The sequence below is a fragment of the Neltuma alba genome, unplaced genomic scaffold (genome assembly GCF_004799145.2).
Source record: "Neltuma alba isolate B1F8T4 unplaced genomic scaffold, ASM479914v2 tig00007969_pilon, whole genome shotgun sequence".
NCBI classification, from domain to species: Eukaryota; Viridiplantae; Streptophyta; class Magnoliopsida; order Fabales; family Fabaceae; genus Neltuma; species Neltuma alba.
Window position 1 is genome coordinate 64,482 of NW_021634915.1, and position 19,902 is coordinate 84,383.

At 35.0% G+C, this 19,902-nt stretch overlaps 1 protein-coding gene and 1 pseudogene across 1 annotated transcript; both read left to right on the forward strand.

Annotated features, from left to right (window-relative positions):
* The first annotated feature begins 2,966 nt into the window (after positions 1 to 2,966).
* LOC114753522 (uncharacterized) lies at positions 2,967 to 4,220 on the forward strand. Its single transcript, XM_028942204.1, has one exon. The coding sequence runs from the start codon at positions 2,967 to 2,969 to the stop codon at positions 4,218 to 4,220; it is 1,254 nt and encodes a 417-aa protein (XP_028798037.1).
* A 5,698-nt stretch (positions 4,221 to 9,918) lies between these two features.
* Positions 9,919 to 10,675, forward strand: LOC114753523 (protein SLE1-like; annotated as a pseudogene).
* Positions 10,676 to 19,902: the final 9,227 nt, after the last annotated feature.

Here is a 19,902-nt window from a genome sequence, read left to right on the forward strand (position 1 = left end):
ATGAGGTCGCTCAGGACTATTCTGCCCAAGCTTTATCTGAAACGGCACTGGCAATCATAGACAAAGCAGACGAGGATCCACTCATGAAATGTCTTTGTGAGAGTTATGAACTCTTCCTCCGTCTTGATGAGCTTAAGCATAACCGGGGAATTTGCTTGTCCTTGGCAGTTTTCCCCAATAATGATGTTCTCAGGAAAAGGCTTCTTATTTATTGGTGGATTGGGGAAGGGTTGGTCCGGCACGGGGAAGAAGGCGAAAGAATATTCCAAGAGCTTTTGGATTTGGAATTACTTATACCCCATGACAAGTGCCCAAGAGTGAGTAAATGTCAAATTTTCTCTTGGTTTCGTTACATGTTGATCTCGGTTGCCCTGAAAGAGAAGCTTTTGAAATTAGATCGGGGCAAGATACCACGTTTTGATTCCACCCATTCTCAGCGTACTTGTTTGATCGATGATCGCTTTAATTCGGAAATTGAGACAGAATCCACACCGGCGACTTCGAGGACCATTTTTAATGTAAACGATAGAGATCTTCATTTTCGACACCAGTGGCTTGCTACACTGAAGACATTAGTGGTGCTTCAGCTTGGTCGTTGGTAGGTTTCTCCCACCCATCACATCGAAGTTCGAGATGATTCGTTCCTAAAGGGTTTGAAGACCCAAAAACTGCTCAAGTATCTCAGCCTGCGTGGGATTTCTAGAATAACTTCACTTCCTGACTCCATTAGAGAATTGGCCAGCCTCGAAATCCTGGACCTCAAGGCCTGTCACATTCTAGAAACCTTGCCTGCTGCCATTGCATCACTGAAAAAGCTCACACATTTGGATGTATCAGAATGTTACCTGTTGGAGAGCTTGCCAAAAGGCCTCGACAAGCTCACTTCGCTGCAAGTATTCAACGGATTATGATCACAAAAGAATCCCATTAGAATATGGCATCTTCGAAGCCTGAAGAATCTCAAGCGATTGAGTATACATATAGGGAGTGAGGCTACCATCCAGGGAGAGGAATTCGAGAAGTTGAAGGACTTACAAAAGGTAAAGTGCCTGAAAAAATCTTGGGGTAAAACGGATGTTGAAGAGTCTTAAAAAATGTATTTTAAGTTTTTTTAAAAAAAAAATGTATGAGGAACTCGCACGCTCGAATAAATTCATGAACAAGGACTATTGACTATATTTACTTTATTATGGACTATTTTGGTTTCGTTATTTATTGCTCTTGTTTTGAAACTTTAAAAAATGTAACGAAAACTTTGCTGACTACTGGTAATGGGTTGCCGGCATCAAAGCTTTGGTGGCTGTTCTCTAGCAAGGGTACTCAGGGGCTTTTTTTCTTTTAATTAAAAAAAAGTGAAATGGGTCGACATTTTTTGAAAAAGAAAACTCAAGATTTTAAAGGTCATTTGACAACATTTTCAAATACCAAATTAGGCCAATTGGTCGGTATTTTTAATAGGGATAAGGTGGAATTTCGACTATGATCTTATTTTTCAAATACAATTTTATTTATAATTTTTTGAGTGGTGCAATTTTGACCTTTTTTTTGTGTGTGCAATTTTGACCCTAAAAGGCTAAATTGCACCCAAAAGATTAGCAACAAAATTGCCCCACCGAAAGAATTAGGATAAAATTGCATTTGAGAAATAAGATGAAGGTGAAAGGTGCACCTTAACTTTTTTTTAACATTGAAATTACGAATTTATCATTTACAAATTTTAAAGGTATTTTTTGTTATTTTTTTAAATGAGATCTTTAATGCCTAAAAATCTTTTTGTTTGATCCTTCGTGAGAACATAATCTACTTACTTGATTTTTGTTATTTGACATGACATGGGCACTTGTGCTACTCACATTTTTGCATCTTAAAAAAATGTGGTTTTTTATCCCTTGCATTATTAACAATTTGAATGTGATAAAATCAATTTCACCCACAAATGTTCGATTCCATATTTTCAGGAAAAAATTTATATTGAAAAATAAAAAAATTGTTCAAAAATATGTTCGTTATATGTTTTTAAAAATAAAACACTAGAATACTTTTTTTATATGTTTGACTATTCTTTGTTCTGCAAAATTGGAAAAAAAGGGGAGAAATTATTTTTTTTAATTAATGGCCATTGTATTAATAAAGAAAATATTTTTTAACCTGATCATTTTATTTATAAACCATCTCCTGTCCTCAATATAAGAGCTCATTTAACTTTTATTTTGGTTCTAAATATAAGAATCTAATATATTTTGTCTCTCATATTTCTCTATTTTTTTAAGAGATTTCTTGTAATAATGATAGTTCTAACCAATATACGTGATTAGCGAATTAGGCCAAGTGATTGATTTGGTATTTTTAATAGGAAAAAGAAAAAAAAACTTATTCAAAAATATGTTCGTTACGTGTTTTTGAAAAATAAAACACCAGAATACTTTTTTTATATGTTTGACTACTCTTTGTTCTACAAAATTGGAAAAAAGGGGGAGAAATCATTTTCTTTATTAATGGCCATTGTACTAATAAAGAAAATATCTCTTAACCCAATTATTTTATTTATATATCACCTCCGGCCTTAATATAAGAGTTTATTTGACTTTTATTTTAATCTTAAAAATAATACCTCAATCTACTTTGTCTCTTATATTTATTTATTTATTAAGGTAGTCTTTGTAATAATGGTAGTTCTAACCAATACACTTAATTAGTAAGGATATTTTAAGAAAATAATACTTCTTTATTACAAATAACTAACTTAACTAATTTTTTTGATATACTTAAATTAGTCAACTAGCTCTTATATTAAAGACGGGAGATAGTATTTTTTAAAATGACAATTTAAATAGAATTTTTAATATTTACATATTAGTGTTTTAACTTTTTATATTAAAGGGGAGGAAGTAACAAGAGAGTGGCAGCATCAACCCTTTTCAGTTTTTCTCTTTATTCTACCTTCATGACACGATATGCGAGTCGGGATGGATCCATTCCGTGTGCAGTTAACTGATTATTTTCCATTCCAGGCTTATGGCCTTAGCATCAAGGAAAGCAGCAGGGATACACACGGATATATAGAGAGGGAGAGGGAAGGACAAAGGTGCGCAGGAGAGATGGGGGGAAGCGTGATTTCCATCATGCTGAGCAGCGGGCAAATCACAATTTACATGATCTCCAAATTCTGGAAGATATGGGACGAGTGGGATGTGCACGGAGTCATTCTCCTCAATCTCTCCCTGCAGATCTTTCTCATCTTCTTTGCTTCTTTAAGAAAGCGCTCAAAAGGCTTCTTACCCCGCGCAATCTGGTTAGCTTACCTTCTTGCCGATTGGGCTGCGAGCTACTGTGTTGGGCTCATCTCCAATAATCAAAAAGCGCACTCAACCAAAACCACAAGAGACCACCTCACTGCATTTTGGTCTCCTTTTCTTCTGCTTCACCTTGGGGGTCCAAACACCATCACTGCTTATGCTTTGGAGGACAATGAGCTTTGGCTCAGGCATCTTCTGGGTCTCATTTTCCAGTCAGGCACGGCTGCTTGCATCTTCGTTTTAACAGTTCATGACAACTCATTGTGGTTCCCAACCCTTTTGGTGTTTGTTGCTGGACTAATCAAGTACACTGAGAGGACTCGTGCTTTGTATGTTGCATCATTCAATGCTTTCAGGCAATCCCTAGTTCCAGACCCAGGCCCCGATTACGGAAGGTTCATGGTGGAATTCTATTCTCGGAGGAAGGCCAGACTTCCTGCTCAGATTGTCACCATCTCGAAGCTTGGGAGTAGCAGTGATGCAGGCGGCAAAAATGGGAGCCAGGGACCGAATGAACTTGAGGCGGTTCGGAAAGGTTTCTTCTTCTTCCAAAAGTTCAGAGGTATTATTGTTGACATGATCTACAGCTTTGATGACCGTCGCGAGATCCGACGGCATATGGAAAACAAAACGCCAGGGGAAGTTCTCGAGGTGATAGAAATCGAACTTAATTTCATGTATGAATCTTTCTACACCAAAGTCACGGTAGTACGCAAGTGGTTCGGGTACTGCAATAAATTTGTTTCCTTCACTTTTGTTCTGTTGGCTTTTGGACTCTTTATTTTAGAAGAGAAGCGTGGTTTGGACAAGTTTGATACAGGTGTAACTTACGCTTTGTTATGCGGCGCTCTGGCCTTAGACACCATAGCTTTCGTCATGCACTTTTTCACTGAATACACAGCTACTCTTTCCCTGGAATCTTAAGATTTGAAAGGAGTCTCATTGTTCCAGCGATCCAAAATGAGCTTGCTCAGAAAGTTCAATGACAAAACGTTGGTGCGTTTCCTTGGACGGAGGAAACCAAAATGGGCGAAAATTAAGGAGCAGCCTGATTATGGACTGTCCACTCCAGTACTATATCGCAGATGATGGGGATCAATCTCAGGTTACAATTTGATGAAATATTGCCTGGAAATGCCTGTTCCTCAAAAGATTCCTCGTAACCGTAAGAAGGACTCCTGCATCTCTCAATTTCAAGAAAAATGCTTCAAAATTGTGCTATCCGCACAAGGTAGTTTTTATAAAGTGGCCCAACTTTGTGGCTTTCGAGATTTTATTGACCAATGGAGGTTCAAGGAGGACAAGCCGTTGCCTAGAGGCCTTTGGATATATGTCTTCGATCAGCTGAAAAAAAGATCCAGCTATATTTGCGACGAAGATGCAGAGATGGTCCGAAGAATGTGTTTCGTAAGAGGCGAGTGGGCTATCAAGGGAGCAAGATTACATCCGTTTATGCCTTTTGTGGACCCCGGGGAAGTGGCTTTTGATCAAAGCCTCATATTGTGGCACATTGCTACTTGCCTCTGGTACTACAGCGAGAAAGACGACGGGAAGCATGTGGGAGAAAGAGATTACAGCATGATTCTGTCAGACTACTTGATGTACCTTTTAACAGTGCAGCCTGCGATTACGTCTTATGTGGCAGGAATTGGACAAATAAGGTTCCAGACAACATGTGAGGAGGCGAAAAGGTTCTTCAGCAGAAAGAGCCTGGACCTGATAACGGATCGGAGGGAGAGGCTGAAGGAAGCTTGCAACGATGTGGCATCCGAGCATCTGAAGAGCGAATGGAGCATATCACTCTTGTATGACGCATGTAGGTTGGCCAAAGAGTTAAAATCAATAGATAATAAATGGGAAATTATAGGGGCAGTGTGGGTGGAATTGTTGTCATTCGCCGCAATTCAGTGCAAACCCACGGCGCATGTGAAGGTGTTGAGTGAGGGTGGCGAGCTTCTCTCGCTTGTTTGGCTGCTCATGTTTCATTTCGGTCTCGGCAGCTTCCAGTTCAAAGACCCCAAGACTAAACTCTTGATAGGAAAGGTGGTCCGTTAGACTTTTTGATTTTATCAAATCAATTTCTACCATGCATCTTGGATTCATATCTCTGGCCTATAGGAAAAGCCATTGTGTTTGTTCACGTTTTTAACATTCCTATACTCTTTTTTTTTTTTTTTTTTTCATTGAAAACATTCCTATACTCTCTTTTGCTTCTACTCATAAATATAAGATACTTGTCGACTAATTAATGCAATATTTTTCAATTTCATCTTTACTGAATACAATAAAAAAAAATATGTGAGAAAAAATGTACATAACATATTTTTTCTAATCCCCTTCTTTAGTAGAGGCAAATATGAAAATTTTATCAATTTAATGTATTTTTTTTTATATGTGAGAATGTAGTACAAATAACTTACATGTAAAAACAGAGTGATACGTATATATGAATTCATTTTACTTTTTATTATATATTAGTTTTTCTTGTTTTAGTTAAAACAAATCATTCATGTTGGTGTGAATGCAAAAGATATTTCCACCATTCTCTTTTTTTTTTTTTTGATAAAATCAAACTATGCATTAATGGACAAAAGTGAAGGATACAAACTGAGAGAGCATGTCCCTTACATCCAGCAAGAGGTTGGAAGAGTCCATAGGATAACACTCTGGCTTAGCAACATTCGAATATGAGTAAATTTAGTTAAGTTACAAATCAAGGAAAATGACGAAGTGTGCAAGACAACAGATTGATTGAATAAGAAAGTAAGTGATTTCAAAGTGGCACGTGAGAAAAATTTTATCTCGATCTGTATGAAAGTATTTTTCACCCAAACCAAACGCCCCTTATGTCTGTAATGTACTTTCTGATGACTGGATTTTATTATTCTTACAAAATTTACGTTTAAAGTCTTTACTTGTGAGAAAAACGTAGCAATTTAATTCATTTCATGACCAACAAAATTTCAAATCCAAATTTAAGATTTTCGGCCCGTATGTACCCAGGCGCGTTGGGGAATTTTGATGCCAAAATCAAAATAAAAACAAATTTAAGAGGCCAAATATTATATTAATTTGTAAAATTATCCGTGTCGTATGCTTTTATATTGTAGCACTGGTTCTTTCCAATCATGCCTCGCAACATGACTTGGGAAATCAATGCAAACAAAACCGGAAAAAAGTTAACAATGTTGCAGAAATACAAATCCCACATTCAAAAGTAATAAGAGACATAACATATTACAATGTGTATAAAAGCTGTTAATTTTGCCAATCAATCAAGAAATACAAAGTTATTTTAGTGAAATGGAAAAGCGCTGGCAAAGACGGTACCAAATTAAAGTCAATGAACAACATCAACAACGACAGTGAATAGAAAGCCACAAAGCCCACGGTGATGAAAGGAAATGGCCGATGGGGAGCTTTCAAATAATGACCAAAGCTAAAACTGATGCAGAACCTCCAAGCAGAGCTATGATGAATGTTAGAATGTGAAGAAGGCGAGTGCTCTGGGGAGACAGCTGAACAAGAACTGTTCTGATCACCAACGTTAGATGGTAACGAACAATAATCAAAACCAGAAACATCATCATAAGTTTAATGTGCTGGTTTTTGATCAGAGGGTTGGCTTCTGTGTCTACCGCGTTCTTGGCTGCAAGTAAGGCAATCAACACGGTTGAGAATTTTTCCATGATCTCTCGTAATTCTTTGAAGAGTTTGACCACTTGCTCCCTGAGCATATTCATTCAGAAAATCTTTAGAAATGTCAGATAGAAAGACGGTAACGATCTAAATTTTGTTAAATGAAACTAAAAACAGAGCAACTATGTTCAATGACAACATCTGTATCTAGCCCATACGTAGCATGAATATATATTAAGCAAACACAAGATATTCCTGTTTTCTTCAAGAAAAATTCGACGGGAGAAAAAAGTCAATCATCTCAGGGAAATGCTGAACATGATTTCTTACCTATGATGCAGAGAAACCCAGATTTCAGTCACAATCTCCAAAATGGTTAACGGGAACATAAAACAGAGACGCATGAGGGAGAGAAGAAGCAAGTAAACGCAGAGGAGGAGGATGAAGAGTGAAAGATGATATAGAAAACGCAAATCTCAGTTACAGTCTCCGCAAGATCAACAAGAATATAAAACAGAGAATGATGGAGTGAGAGAGGAAGCATGTAAAAACAGAGCATGATGAAATGTATGTCAGGTTCTTGCATAGTTTTGTAAACGCTGAACACTGCGTACCTCATTGAAGCAGAACTAGTAGAAACAAAGGGAATGGCTGGTTCTGGTTTTGTGTCTTGCAAAAAGAATGAACACGTTTGAAGAGCTAAGGAAATGGCCACATTATATAGAAAGAGAGAGAGGGCGAAAGTGAAATGAAGTCAAAGGGTGGACGGGTTGCTCTGCATTTTCTGGGTCGGGGTATTAAACGTTTTATGCGCCAAGTTTAATACGTGTCCAGGTGAAACGCTTGCCCCACTCGCCTCCCCCCCCCCCCGGGGGGAGAGACGAACCAATGGTATATTTTGATTTTTGACCATTTAGAGTCTCATTCCCACCTGCACGGAGATGTAACCCATGAATCAATCCGCGAGCAGATTAAAAATTTTTAAAAAAATACAAATAAAAATTGGAAAAACTGCCCCAATGACTTGATAAATTTTTATGGCCAAATATCTGAGAGAGTACTCTACAAATTTTGTATGCATAGAGCACGAGTATTCTAATTTAGCTCCTCTACATTGATAAAATTGTCAACGGGAGACTTTCGCCAGTTTTTTTTCAATTATTTTATTTAATTCAATTCTCAAATTATTCTATCACTACTCATTCTATGATCCTTAATATGAGAGACAATTAAAAATTGAATTTGATTCCAAATATAAGATTCCAAATTTATTTTATTTTCTAAATTGATAACTGTTTTTCTTAAGATATTATTATTGATTGCAGGGGTATCCCACCAAGAATAATTAAACATGATATTTTAAAAAAAACTAACACAAATTTATTATAAATAATCAATTTAACTAATATTTTTAATGTTTTTAAATTAGTAATCTACCTCTTATATAAATTTTGCAAAAAAAAAAAAAACCTCTAACATAAATTGTAGGAGGCAGTACTCAAATGAGAGATATATAACCACCAAGCTTCAACTCGCTCCTTCTGACAGGCATAGTGCGAGTCTTTATTTTTGTGTATTTATTGAAGAATTTCGATCCGATCGACCTCATTAAGCTATTGGACGATTTTCTATCCTACTAATGAATTAAAGGCCAGTGCAACTTTTTTATATTTCTTGAATTAGTAAACCAGTATATATAAGCTACTGCTGCCTAGCTCTCCTCCTCATTAAGATTTAGTATAGACAGTTATATTTTGTCACAGATTTAATCAGCTTAACTAATTTTATTTGCCGGGTGGTGTGTGTAGGCGTAGCTAGTTATTGGTACTAAGATTATATTGCAGGAAATAGTTAAGAAACCCTGTGGTCGAATCTTGTGGCTAATTTTATTGTCGTCGTTTCTCTTAATTTAGACTATTTGTCGTGATGTGCAGTTGAAGAATCCCCCTCCATGCCCAGTCCTCTGCTTCCGGAGGCGAGATTTCATGTTCAGAGGGAGAATGTGAGATAGAAGATTATAAAAGAGATGTATATTTTGTTCTGGTTTAATTTCTAGACTCTTCCAATCTATTTTAAAAATATTTCCCCCGTTTCTGTTCATCTGTCTGTAATCCAAAAAAATATACCAACTCAGGAGAAAACAAATCCATATGCTATGTGTTAAAAGTTTTTTTTCCCTTTCTCAGTTTTGGCCTTCATTTAACTTTACACTATTTTAAATATTAACTGCCTCTATTGATGTCATGCATCCATCTAAAAATAAAATTATTGGAAACAAATAATAGTTATACCTTGAAAATTTGGTCTGGGACATATATTTAAAAGTAAAATGAGAATCTAAGTTAGCACCATATAACAAGAAGGAACCAAGTATATATAAAATCTTTTAAGGCTTATAATAATGTTGATTCATGTTGCTCAATCGTCCATTCATGGGTGAGTCATAAAAGAATCTGCTTATAAAAACATTATCAAACATGCTCATTTACAATATCATAGCCTAAAAAGTTAGTTTATCGATCAGATGATCTTATGCGGAATATTAATTTACCAACGTACGTATTATTAATTGGAATGATCCACCGAACGTCTGTAGAACAAGCATTACCCAAATTTACACCTTCACTGAGAAACTAACGCTAAGAAGACAAGAAAAACAGATGGGCCCCACCGCGTCCGATTCAAGTTAGCACATGGTACGTGTCATTCTGAAAACCTGCGTGTCTTCGTTCACATTACACGTGTCATTGAATCGTTGCTTTTACTGTGGTTTAATGAGCCGCTGTCACGTGCAGGTTAATTCTTCTACTGTTTACCTGCCCCTCAAAAGGTTATCGGTTGATTATATCCATAGGATCATCAAATCTCTATAAATCATGAACCTTTTGTGTTTGAGCAGTGTGCGACTTGGTCAATCAGTTTCGTTCTTCTCATATATTGTTCCGATCCAATTAAGAATCTCAAACACCTGAGGGTGAGGAACATGGCTTCACAGCAGCAAGACAGAGAAGAGCTTGATCAGAGGGCTAGGCAGGGAGAGACGGTTGTCCCTGGTGGCACTGGAGGCAAGAGTCTTGAAGCTCAAGAATACCTAGCTGAAGGCAACTCTCTATCTCTATCTCTCTCTCCACGTTTCTCCGGATTAATTAAAATGGTTTTTTAGTGCCTTTAGAGCACCTTTGGTCATGTTAATAGGTAATTAATAACAAGTTCCTTGCTTTGTGATTTTGTATAAATGGCCAGAGGCTTTTATATATAGCCAATATATACGTATTAGCCATTCTTTGAACATGAGAATTAAGAGGGTTTGCGCCATTTTGTGAAACACAATAAGGATATATGCCATTTTCACATGCCAATTATTATCAGACTCATACAAGTAGTCTTTCTCGTGTTCAGCATATATAAGATCACGTGTGCTTGTACTGCGTCCTCTATATTTCAAGTCTGTATAAGAAGATTAATGTGCATGAAGTATCTGATATTACTGATAAGAGAAGAGGAAATGCAGGAAGGAGCAGAGGAGGACAGAGAAGGAAGGAGCAGCTAGGGAAAGAAGGGTACCAAGAATTGGGAAGCAAAGGAGGGCAAACAAGGAAGGAACAAATAGGAGTGAAGGGTACCACGAGATGGGCAAGAAGGGTGGTCTCAGCACCATGGAACAGTCTGGTGAAGAACGAGCTCGAGAAGAAGGCATTCACATCGACGAGTCCAAGTATAAGACAAGAAGCACCGCATGAGATTCGCATCATCATCTGTCTCTTTCTATCTTGGCTCAGACCAAATCCACTGCAATCTTAGTCTTAGGCCTGCTTGGATGCCTCTCAAAATTATGGTTTGGGAGCTAAAACTATGGTTTTAGTGGAATGTTACCCAAACAGTATCAATTTTGGAAAAATAATCCGAAACCATGGTTTGGGCCAAAACTATGGTTTTGGAGCCCCAATTCAGGATAAGTAAATCTATTCTGCTTCTAGCTCAAATTATAGAGTATGATTGTGCCTGTTAGAGTAGATCTCAACAATAATATAACTTTAACATCCCTCAATTAATTTTTTTATAAATATATTTAATCTTACATTTTATAAATATATATACGCATATTAATTATTTATTAATTATATTATCTTATGTATTATTAATTATGTTGGTAAAAAATATATTATTAACAATTTTATTTTTTCAAATTAAAATATATCATAAAATCTATCTTTTAAGTAATTATCATATTAACTTATTTTTTTTTGGTAATTTGTATATATAAAAAGTGTTTCTGATAACAACTATCAAAACACTATCACTTCTTAGAATATTCACTTTTCTACAAAATCTATTTTTTAAAGAATCTATTCTCTAGAAATTATTCTCCAAACCATGGTTTGGTTTCATCTAAACACCCTTTTAGTTATATGAGTGTATTATGTTTTCACTTTGTCTACTTATTAGGAGCCTGGCTGCATAAAATATGTAATTCTGCAGCTGCTATATAGTAGTGGCAGTATATGGTAGTTGTTAAGTGTGTTTCAGATCCACTTTAAGGTTTACGAGGTTTTGTGCATGTCGTTCGTTGTAACTAGGGAGTTATGGTTCATAATGAAAACTCTCTCATGTGTTTAACATGTTCTTTATTTCCGTTAAGTTTGTGTGATTAGGACTTTCAACTATTTTGTAAGTGAATAATAATGAAAAACAAATGTCCGGACCCAAAAAGAATTGTAGGAACTCAAGGTGAGTTTATCATATTTTTCTTTGGTAAATTTGTGAGTTTGTTCAATTCAGAAAAGAAAAGAAAAGAAAACGTCAGTTTGTAATTAACATGCTCTATTATTTGTAAAAATATAAATAAATATTTTTAAATTGTTGGAGATATTAAACTCTAGTCTGTTAAAACATCATCTTTGTTAAGATCACAATTAGATATCATCTTAGTTAAGATCACAATTAGTATATGTATTAAATTAAGTGTGAAGTATGGTTGAAACCTAGCTAGTATTAACATAAGTCTCTTTGCAAGTCCCTAAAGGGTTTTGGGTTTTGTCGGTTTATTACCCTTAATAAACTTTACTGCGTATTTTATTAATTAATAAAGTTCTATCAACTTTTTGCTTCCACTTGTATTTTTCATTGGGCCAAAAACAATGCACCGAACTCATTGAGTTTTTGCAGATTTTGTTAGAACGCATAAAGCCCAATCTTGAAGCGAGTTGCTTGTTGTTGCTTTTTGGCCCAACACACCATTTTCCCAGCCACTGCGACGCCTTAATCCTCATTTTCAATATCTTGTACCAAATTTACCTAAGATTTTTTGTAGTTTAATTTATTGGTCACTCTTTAATAGGAATGAATGTCTTTTCTGTTGATTAATGAAGCTCCATCATCGTTATCTTTTTGTTCTCCTTAACATAAATGCAATGAGAATAATTTTCTACCATCATGAATGTTAAAATAGTTAAAATTTGTGTATTTTAACCTGTAAAGCGTAAGCCATACTTAATGTCAACCGCATAAATTAAAAAAGTCCACAGTTTTTTTTTTTGGGGGTAATATGTTCTTGGTGTGTTGAGACGATCGAGGGTGTCCTGTGTTTCCTAAAGGCGCACTAGAGGCTGGGAAGTGTTAAATACATTGGAGGAAAAGTCGCTCACAAGGAAAAGGAAAGAAGCTAAAGAAGAAAACAAATAAAATCGCACAAAAAGTAAGAAAATTAAGACAAATAAGCAAAAGCGACCTGCAATATTGCATTACTGGACGTGTCTCTATGAAACCTATACTCCCTCGTTCCATTTCTACAAGAACAACAATCACCTATGGCTTATTTTTATTTACGAGAGATACTTGGATGTCTCAAATTTTATCTTTAGCAGTTTCTCATTTTGGCTCCGTTTAATTTCTCAGTTTAGTATTAATACTGGAAATATACTCGCATTCTCTTTTCTTAACACATTGTTTTTCTTTCACTATCTTTTCCATTTTAATAATTTTCTTATTTTGTCTCTTATTATATCTCTCTCTTTGTAACTAGGGATATTTTTAAAGAAAAATTATAATGATTACATTTTTATTCTTTCTAATTAATCTGTCGAATGGCCTGTTCTCCGCGGACAGAATAGGTGAGTAAATTCCTTTCCCTTAGAACCGTACTTGAGAGTTTCCTGCCTCATACGGCTTAACCCATTTTCTATCAACATCATTTAGTGATATATATCTTATTAAAAAAAAAAAAAGAGGGAGCAGTAAGTCAAAAGAAGCAACTCTTACCCTATATTTGGTATGAGGAATATGGAAGGAAAGGTGAAGAGGAAAAATTTTCATAAGCTTAATTTAAAAAATTGAAAAGTGGGGTTATAAAATTTAAATAAAAAATTTTAAAACAAAACAAATAAAAATTAATTTAAAACTTCCAACCCCACCTCATCAATCTTTTCTCTTTTCCCTTACTTTTGCTTTTCCTTATCTCAAACGGATCCTTAAGCAAGCCTGAAACGCACGCTAAGCACATGAAACTTGAATTGAGAAAAACTTCATCCACGGCACAAGTAAAGCTGGAGCGAATTATCAAAAGAGCAAAAGAAGGAGACAGGTTGCTCAGATACACTCCCTAAAGTGTTCACCCTGTTACCATAGCAGAATAACGTTTAGTCTAAAAACGAGTTAACGTCATTGTTGCTTTTTATTGTTTGATCGAATTTTGCTTTTAGTTCACATAGTTTCAAATCTTAGTTTTTAGTTCAGATGATTTCACAAGAATTTGGTCTGATTTAACATTGTTAAGCATAAACGAAAACCAAATCTGATTAAAAGTACAATGACTCAAATCAAAGACTCTAAATTCTTGCGAAACTATAATTACTATTTTTTTTCTACAGAGTTTTTCCTTCTTGTATTCTTATATTTTTCTTCTCATCCGAACTAAGAACAAAACGCGCCGACACTGCAGCTCTTTTTTCCTTCTTCAGCGCATCGTGCGTTGAAGCAATCCAGTTTCTTCTTCCTGAAACCTCCAACCTGCCTTGTGCATTGATCTCCAGTCAATATCAACAATATGCTATTGGAAACACTAAGAATCATATTAACAGAGTTGATTAGAAGAAACGCGTATGAAGTCCGTAAAATATATTTCTTAATCAATACCTTGCCTTGATTATATATAATTCATTTAAGAATTTTAAAGTACTTTCTTCAAGCTCATCATTTTAAATTGTTTTCCTTAGAAAAACACTATAACTTGATGTACTACTTATTGAACTTATGTTTTGTTGCACATGCCAACTATAACTGCTATCCGAAATTCTGAGCACTATTTGATTTATCCGTGCTTCGTGTGGGAGGAAAAATCTGGTTTAGCATGTTCTTCTTGGGGACCAAAATCCAGTTCAGTAAATAATTCTAAATCTAATCTTTTTATTAGATTACGATCTCAGGGAGTTTGATTTTGAATAAGATCATATAGCAATAGTTTTGATTATATTTATAATTTTTTTTGGTGAACGATTATATTTGTAAATTGTGGAGTAATAATTTTGGCATATATCAATAGTAACTTAATAATATTAATATTTTAACGTTTTTGGTACTCCTTCAGCATTTAATATACAACCTAATCAATGGCTAATGATGTTAAACGTGGAACATTAAAAAGGGAAAAGGAAGGTTGGGGAGAAGAGGACCTCGGACTTTTCAAAATGTGGTCTTTATCGTATATGCTTCTCATCATTCGGCCACAAAAAAAGGGAAAAAAAAAAAAACAAAAGTTAGAGATGCTGCCCGTTAATTGCAGCTTTCTTTGCTATGACACCCCTGGAAAAATTAAATAAGAGCACCTTGAAGATCTTTTTCTGGTGTAAGCAACTTGAAGATTTTATTCAGAGTACTACATATTCTTTGTATTTATGACGTTTAATTTAAAGTAAAAACTTGAGGAAGAAGACGAGTGACTCACAAACTCCTGCTTTTCAAACCAAAGATGATAAAAGAATCAGAGGGGACAGAAGATATGCCTTGTACTGATCAGTAATTAAAATAAGCCACTTTATTCTCTTCTTTATTCCTACTCTATATAGAAGCAGTAATTCAGCGTGAGATGAGGAAGTGTTTGTTCAATTTGTTTGTTTCTTTTTCTTTTCTTTTTTTGTACAGTTTATTGGATGTTGGATGTGACGTAACATAGCTATGTAAATGATGTGATTATGAATGAGGCAATCTTCATTAATTATATAAGAGTCAAATTAAATCTTATAGATCTGTTTGACAAAAGGACTGATAGTATTGAAAACATCAGAGAGAATGGAAATGAAACTATAAACCATGAAAACTAATGTTGGAATCCAACTTACACGTGGATTATAATCAATTTTTGAGTTGAATAGTCAAAGAACATCATTCGAATGCATTGAGAGTTATATGTGGATGTAATGGAGTAGAACGGTCATTAATTAATAAAATAGTAACAGAACACAACAGTATAGTATGAAGCCGTATGGAATGGAATATAGATAACTTTCCACTGTTTAATTGGGAGTTTTATGAAGGGAAGGAATTGTATCATATGACCATTGTTTGAGAATTATTATAAAATAAGTGCGGCACTTCTCATCTTAACCAATAACTTGTTGGTGTACATAATTGAATTTTTATTTTGTTATCTTGCTCATTCTGCGTAACCATTTGGTAAAAATATATCCTCCTCTAACAACAACAAATAATAGCATTTCGTTTGTAAAATCCATAAACTGTTGCCTTTCCATTTATCTCACAAGTTTAAGAACGCTTACGGACTCGTTCCTATCATATCATGACACCTAGTACTGCCGAGGCACATTCATTAGCTCATCTCGTGCTCGATCTCTCTTTTTTCTTATAATTTGAAAAATTATTTCATTTCTTTTGCAATGTTTGTGGTATCATATCATATCATTTTATTTATAATATGATGTTTTTTTTTTTTTTTGGCATGTGTTGGGATTGGGTTTCCAGAAAAAGAATAAAAATCTATTTATTGGAATGAAAAAGGAACAAGAATGGGATGCAGGAAGCCAGAGGAACAGCATTACATGGCGCGTGGGAGAGTGAATATTAATAACAAGTGGGGATAGATGATAGATTGGGATAATTAATGATAATTTTCTAATTGATAATTGAAATTTCGAGATATAATACTGAGCAACCCTGAAATCAAAAAAGAGAAAGGTTGAGTTTGAGCTCTCAAATGACATGTAAGGGTATGTTCATTGAAGTAATAACCGTGGTAATACTCTAGATATAGGATACCTCCGATTCTTAATATAAGAGCTAATTAAAAATTAAATTTGATTCCAAATATAAGACTTTAATCCATTTTGTCTCTTAAATTTATAATTTTTTATCTAAAATATCCCTATTAATTGTAAGGAGTTCATACCAAGGAATAATTGTAATGCATATAATTCAAGAGAGTAATTTAGTAAAGCCAACACATTACCAACTTAACTAATTTTTTTTAATTTTTTAAAATTAGTTATCTAACTCTTATATTAAGAACCAAATTAAAGGTAATATGTATAAGAGCGATAGAAGAAAATAAATTTTTTTTTTAACCTGGGCATAAATGAAATTGGGAGAATTGCAATAAAGTTTTAAAGAAAAAACATAATTACTAAAAAATTCACAATGACAATTGAGCATATTAAAATGATAAGTTTTAGAGTTGGAAATGACAACTTCTAACTTGTTATTAAAAAATTTTGATAGTTAACTTCTTTCTTTTAAACCTCGTTGTAATTCTCCCAGCGAAATTCTGTGTTGGTAGGAGGGGTGAGAAATAAGAATTTTCAATGTTAAAAAAAGAAAAGAAAACGACCATGGACTTTTCAGTCTTCAGATATGCAATATTATCGCGGCTTTCTTTCTTCCGGCACATTATAAGTTATGTCTTAGTATCAGGGTACCAACACTATATACCTTGCTTCCCTTTATGGCATTTAAAGTTAAAGACTTGAGGAAGAAGACTGATTTGCAAACTCCCCGCCGGCTTTTCACATAGATGATAAAAGAGAAATGCCAAATAGTAATTTCTTGCCCATCATAGAAACATGCTTTCCTTTCCTAAATCGTCGGTGGCTACCGGAGAAATCAAACTGGTCATTGAACATATGGTTGAATCAAATTGGAGTCAATTCAAGATAAGACTATTTATCATTATATAATATAATTCAAATAAAACATACAATAATATTTATACATAATCCACCGAACCATAATTACCAAAAGACACCAGTATGATAAACTGCTAGTTTATTTTAACTTAAAGCAATCTTATTTCAGATTAAGCAAGAATACGAAAACAAATATAAAATCTAATCGGGTTAAGATGTGTAAATTTGTTCTGAAAGTTTTTATTTATGATGTGGGGCACCTAAATAGTTTTTATAGTGCAAATTTACTCCAGAAGTTTAAAAATCATATCAATGTTGCCTTTCTATAGTTAAAAATTTAATGTTTACCGTTAACATTTTTGGTGGTAGGGGTAACACTGTTACAATATTAGATTTGTGAAGCAAAAAAAAAAAAAACCCTTGACGTCTTGGACAAAAAAAACTTCTGGGTGCCTAACATCCCTAAATAAAAATTTTTGAGTGAATTTGCACTTTAACCCAACAATCCATCCAAAACTCTTAACGTCATGACCTGTTTGTACCAGTACATAAGGAGGCTTTAGTAGAATTGGCCAGTATTAGGATGCCTCACTAAGATGCTTCACATTCTCTAACTTCTGAATAACCTGACCACTGAGGAGTATGGAGAGATCCTTAGGATGCCTATTCAGAAAGACAATCCAATCTATCAATATCAAGGGCATTTTCCTTCCCAAGGGGGGATGGCAAAGTTATTAGGAGTTCACACAAGTGAGATAAGAATCATTTGCCCTGGACAAATCATGGAAATTGCTAGAGCTGACATGGAAGCTCGCTTGACACACCTTGTGGCACAACAAGATTGGGAAAGTTTTTGTAGAATCTTTGTATTGGCTATTTACAGTACCATCATTTTTCCTTTATTAGTTGGGTTGATTAACCTTGGGGCTATCAGTGTCTTCCAATCAGCAGAGTATCATCAAGCCAATCTGATACTTGCGATCTTGGTAGAGACCTACATGTCGTTATCTCAGTGTCATTTGAAGAAAGGCAGTCAGATGAGATGTTGTCTCATAATGTTTGATATATGGATGTTGAGCCACTTCTACGGCAAGCAGTTGCTCTTCAGAAAGAGGGATGATAAACATAGCAATCCACTCACTCCATTCAAGAACTTACTAAGACTCAATGAAATGAATCAGAATGAGTGGAAGATGACCTTTTCACAGTTGACAAAAGACTCCCTTTTGTGGAAGATAGAGTGGTGGGAAGGCAAAGACGTCATCTATTATTGTGGGGACTTTCCAAATGTGCCTCATGTGGGACCCAGAGGGTGTATTAATTATAATCCCTTAATAGCACTGAGACAGCTAGCATTTCAATAAAAGGTTCCTTCCGAGAAAGAAGTGGAGGCCATACACCTTCTCCACAAGAAAGATGACGCAAAGGTGATGTGCCAAAGAATCAAAGAAGCTTGGGATAAGGTGATGTATAAGGGAAAGGCTGAGCTTGGGAAGCGAGAAATAGGTATAACACAAGACTATAAAGTTTGGCTGAAGGAAAGAATTAAAGGGCTAATCCTATTTATGCCCCTCAAGATCCCTTATTAGCAAATGATGCCCAAATAGTGAACAAAGAGTTGGCAAACTGCTCAGAAACAAGGGAGCGAGAATTAGAAGAGCTTACTGAGATAGACTTAAGAATCAAACAAAATGTAAGCCAATTAGAGAATGAATGCACTACTCTTCAGGAAAAACTGGTAGAAAAGAGAAAGAGAAGAGAGTTAGATGAGAGCTCAAGAATTATGTAGCTAGAGAAGGAAAATGAGAACTTAAGAAAGGCCATATGGGAAAAACGAGAAACAAATGAAGAATAATCGAGTTCGGCTAATGGGGATGGCTAAAGAAAAAGAGTCATTCGAAAGAGAACTACAAGACAATGGCTCACTTAAGGAGTTACAAGAAGAAGTTGACAACCTCACTTAACTCTTAAAGAGCAAGATGAATGAGTTAATTGCCATATGGGGAAGCACAGCTGAAACAATTCAAAATTTCTTGAGTAAGTTGAATGAAGAAAGAGAGGTGTCAATAAGGTGGGAGACCTTTTATCATGAGTAGATGAATATGATAAAGAGGTGTGGCGAGCTTATTAATTTTGCCACTACCAACATCCCAGAACTTATTAGAGCATTCAAGCACGCAGAAGGCATGATTAGCCCGCTAAATTTGCTTGAAGAAATATCTAAATTTTTCAGCTTATGTAACCAAATCATGGGAGAATTGAAGAATGTAATGAAATTTTGATCTTGTCAAGAACTTATTACTAAATAAAAGAATATTTTGGCATACACTTCAATGTTAATTTCTATACCTAGTTTTATGATCATCGATAAGATCTTAGCTTGAATAGGATTCAAGATCCTTTCTATCTAACGATAAACTCTAAGTCTCCCTGTAGAGTAATGCATTCTCAAAGGATATTAGAGGTATTCTATGAACTGATAATCTACCGTGAGATTATAGGACTCAAGGCCCCTTTTAATGATCAACTCTAAAGTAATGCACTCTTGGAGGGGGCTAACGACAATGATTAAGGTCTTAGGTGTGGTAAGATTCAAGGTCCTTCTCATCTAACTATCAACCCTATACATCCTTGTGGAATAATGCATTCTCAGAGAAGTCTAGGAGGTGCTAGAAAATCCCTATGCCAATGTGACGCTGGATGACTAGCTGCAATCGAATAAGGCATAACCTTAGTTAATCTAATGTAGAATTTTGAATTTTTTTTTATCAGGTGATTCAACATTGCTCCATCCAAGCATTCTAACCAAAAACCCCCTGTGCATCCTTATAATACGC

What these genes read in the sequence shown, in the direction of transcription:
- LOC114753522 (XM_028942204.1), top strand. Translation starts at nt 2,967, where the DNA reads ATGGATCCATTCCGTGTGCAGTTAACTGATTATTTTCCATTCCAGGCT.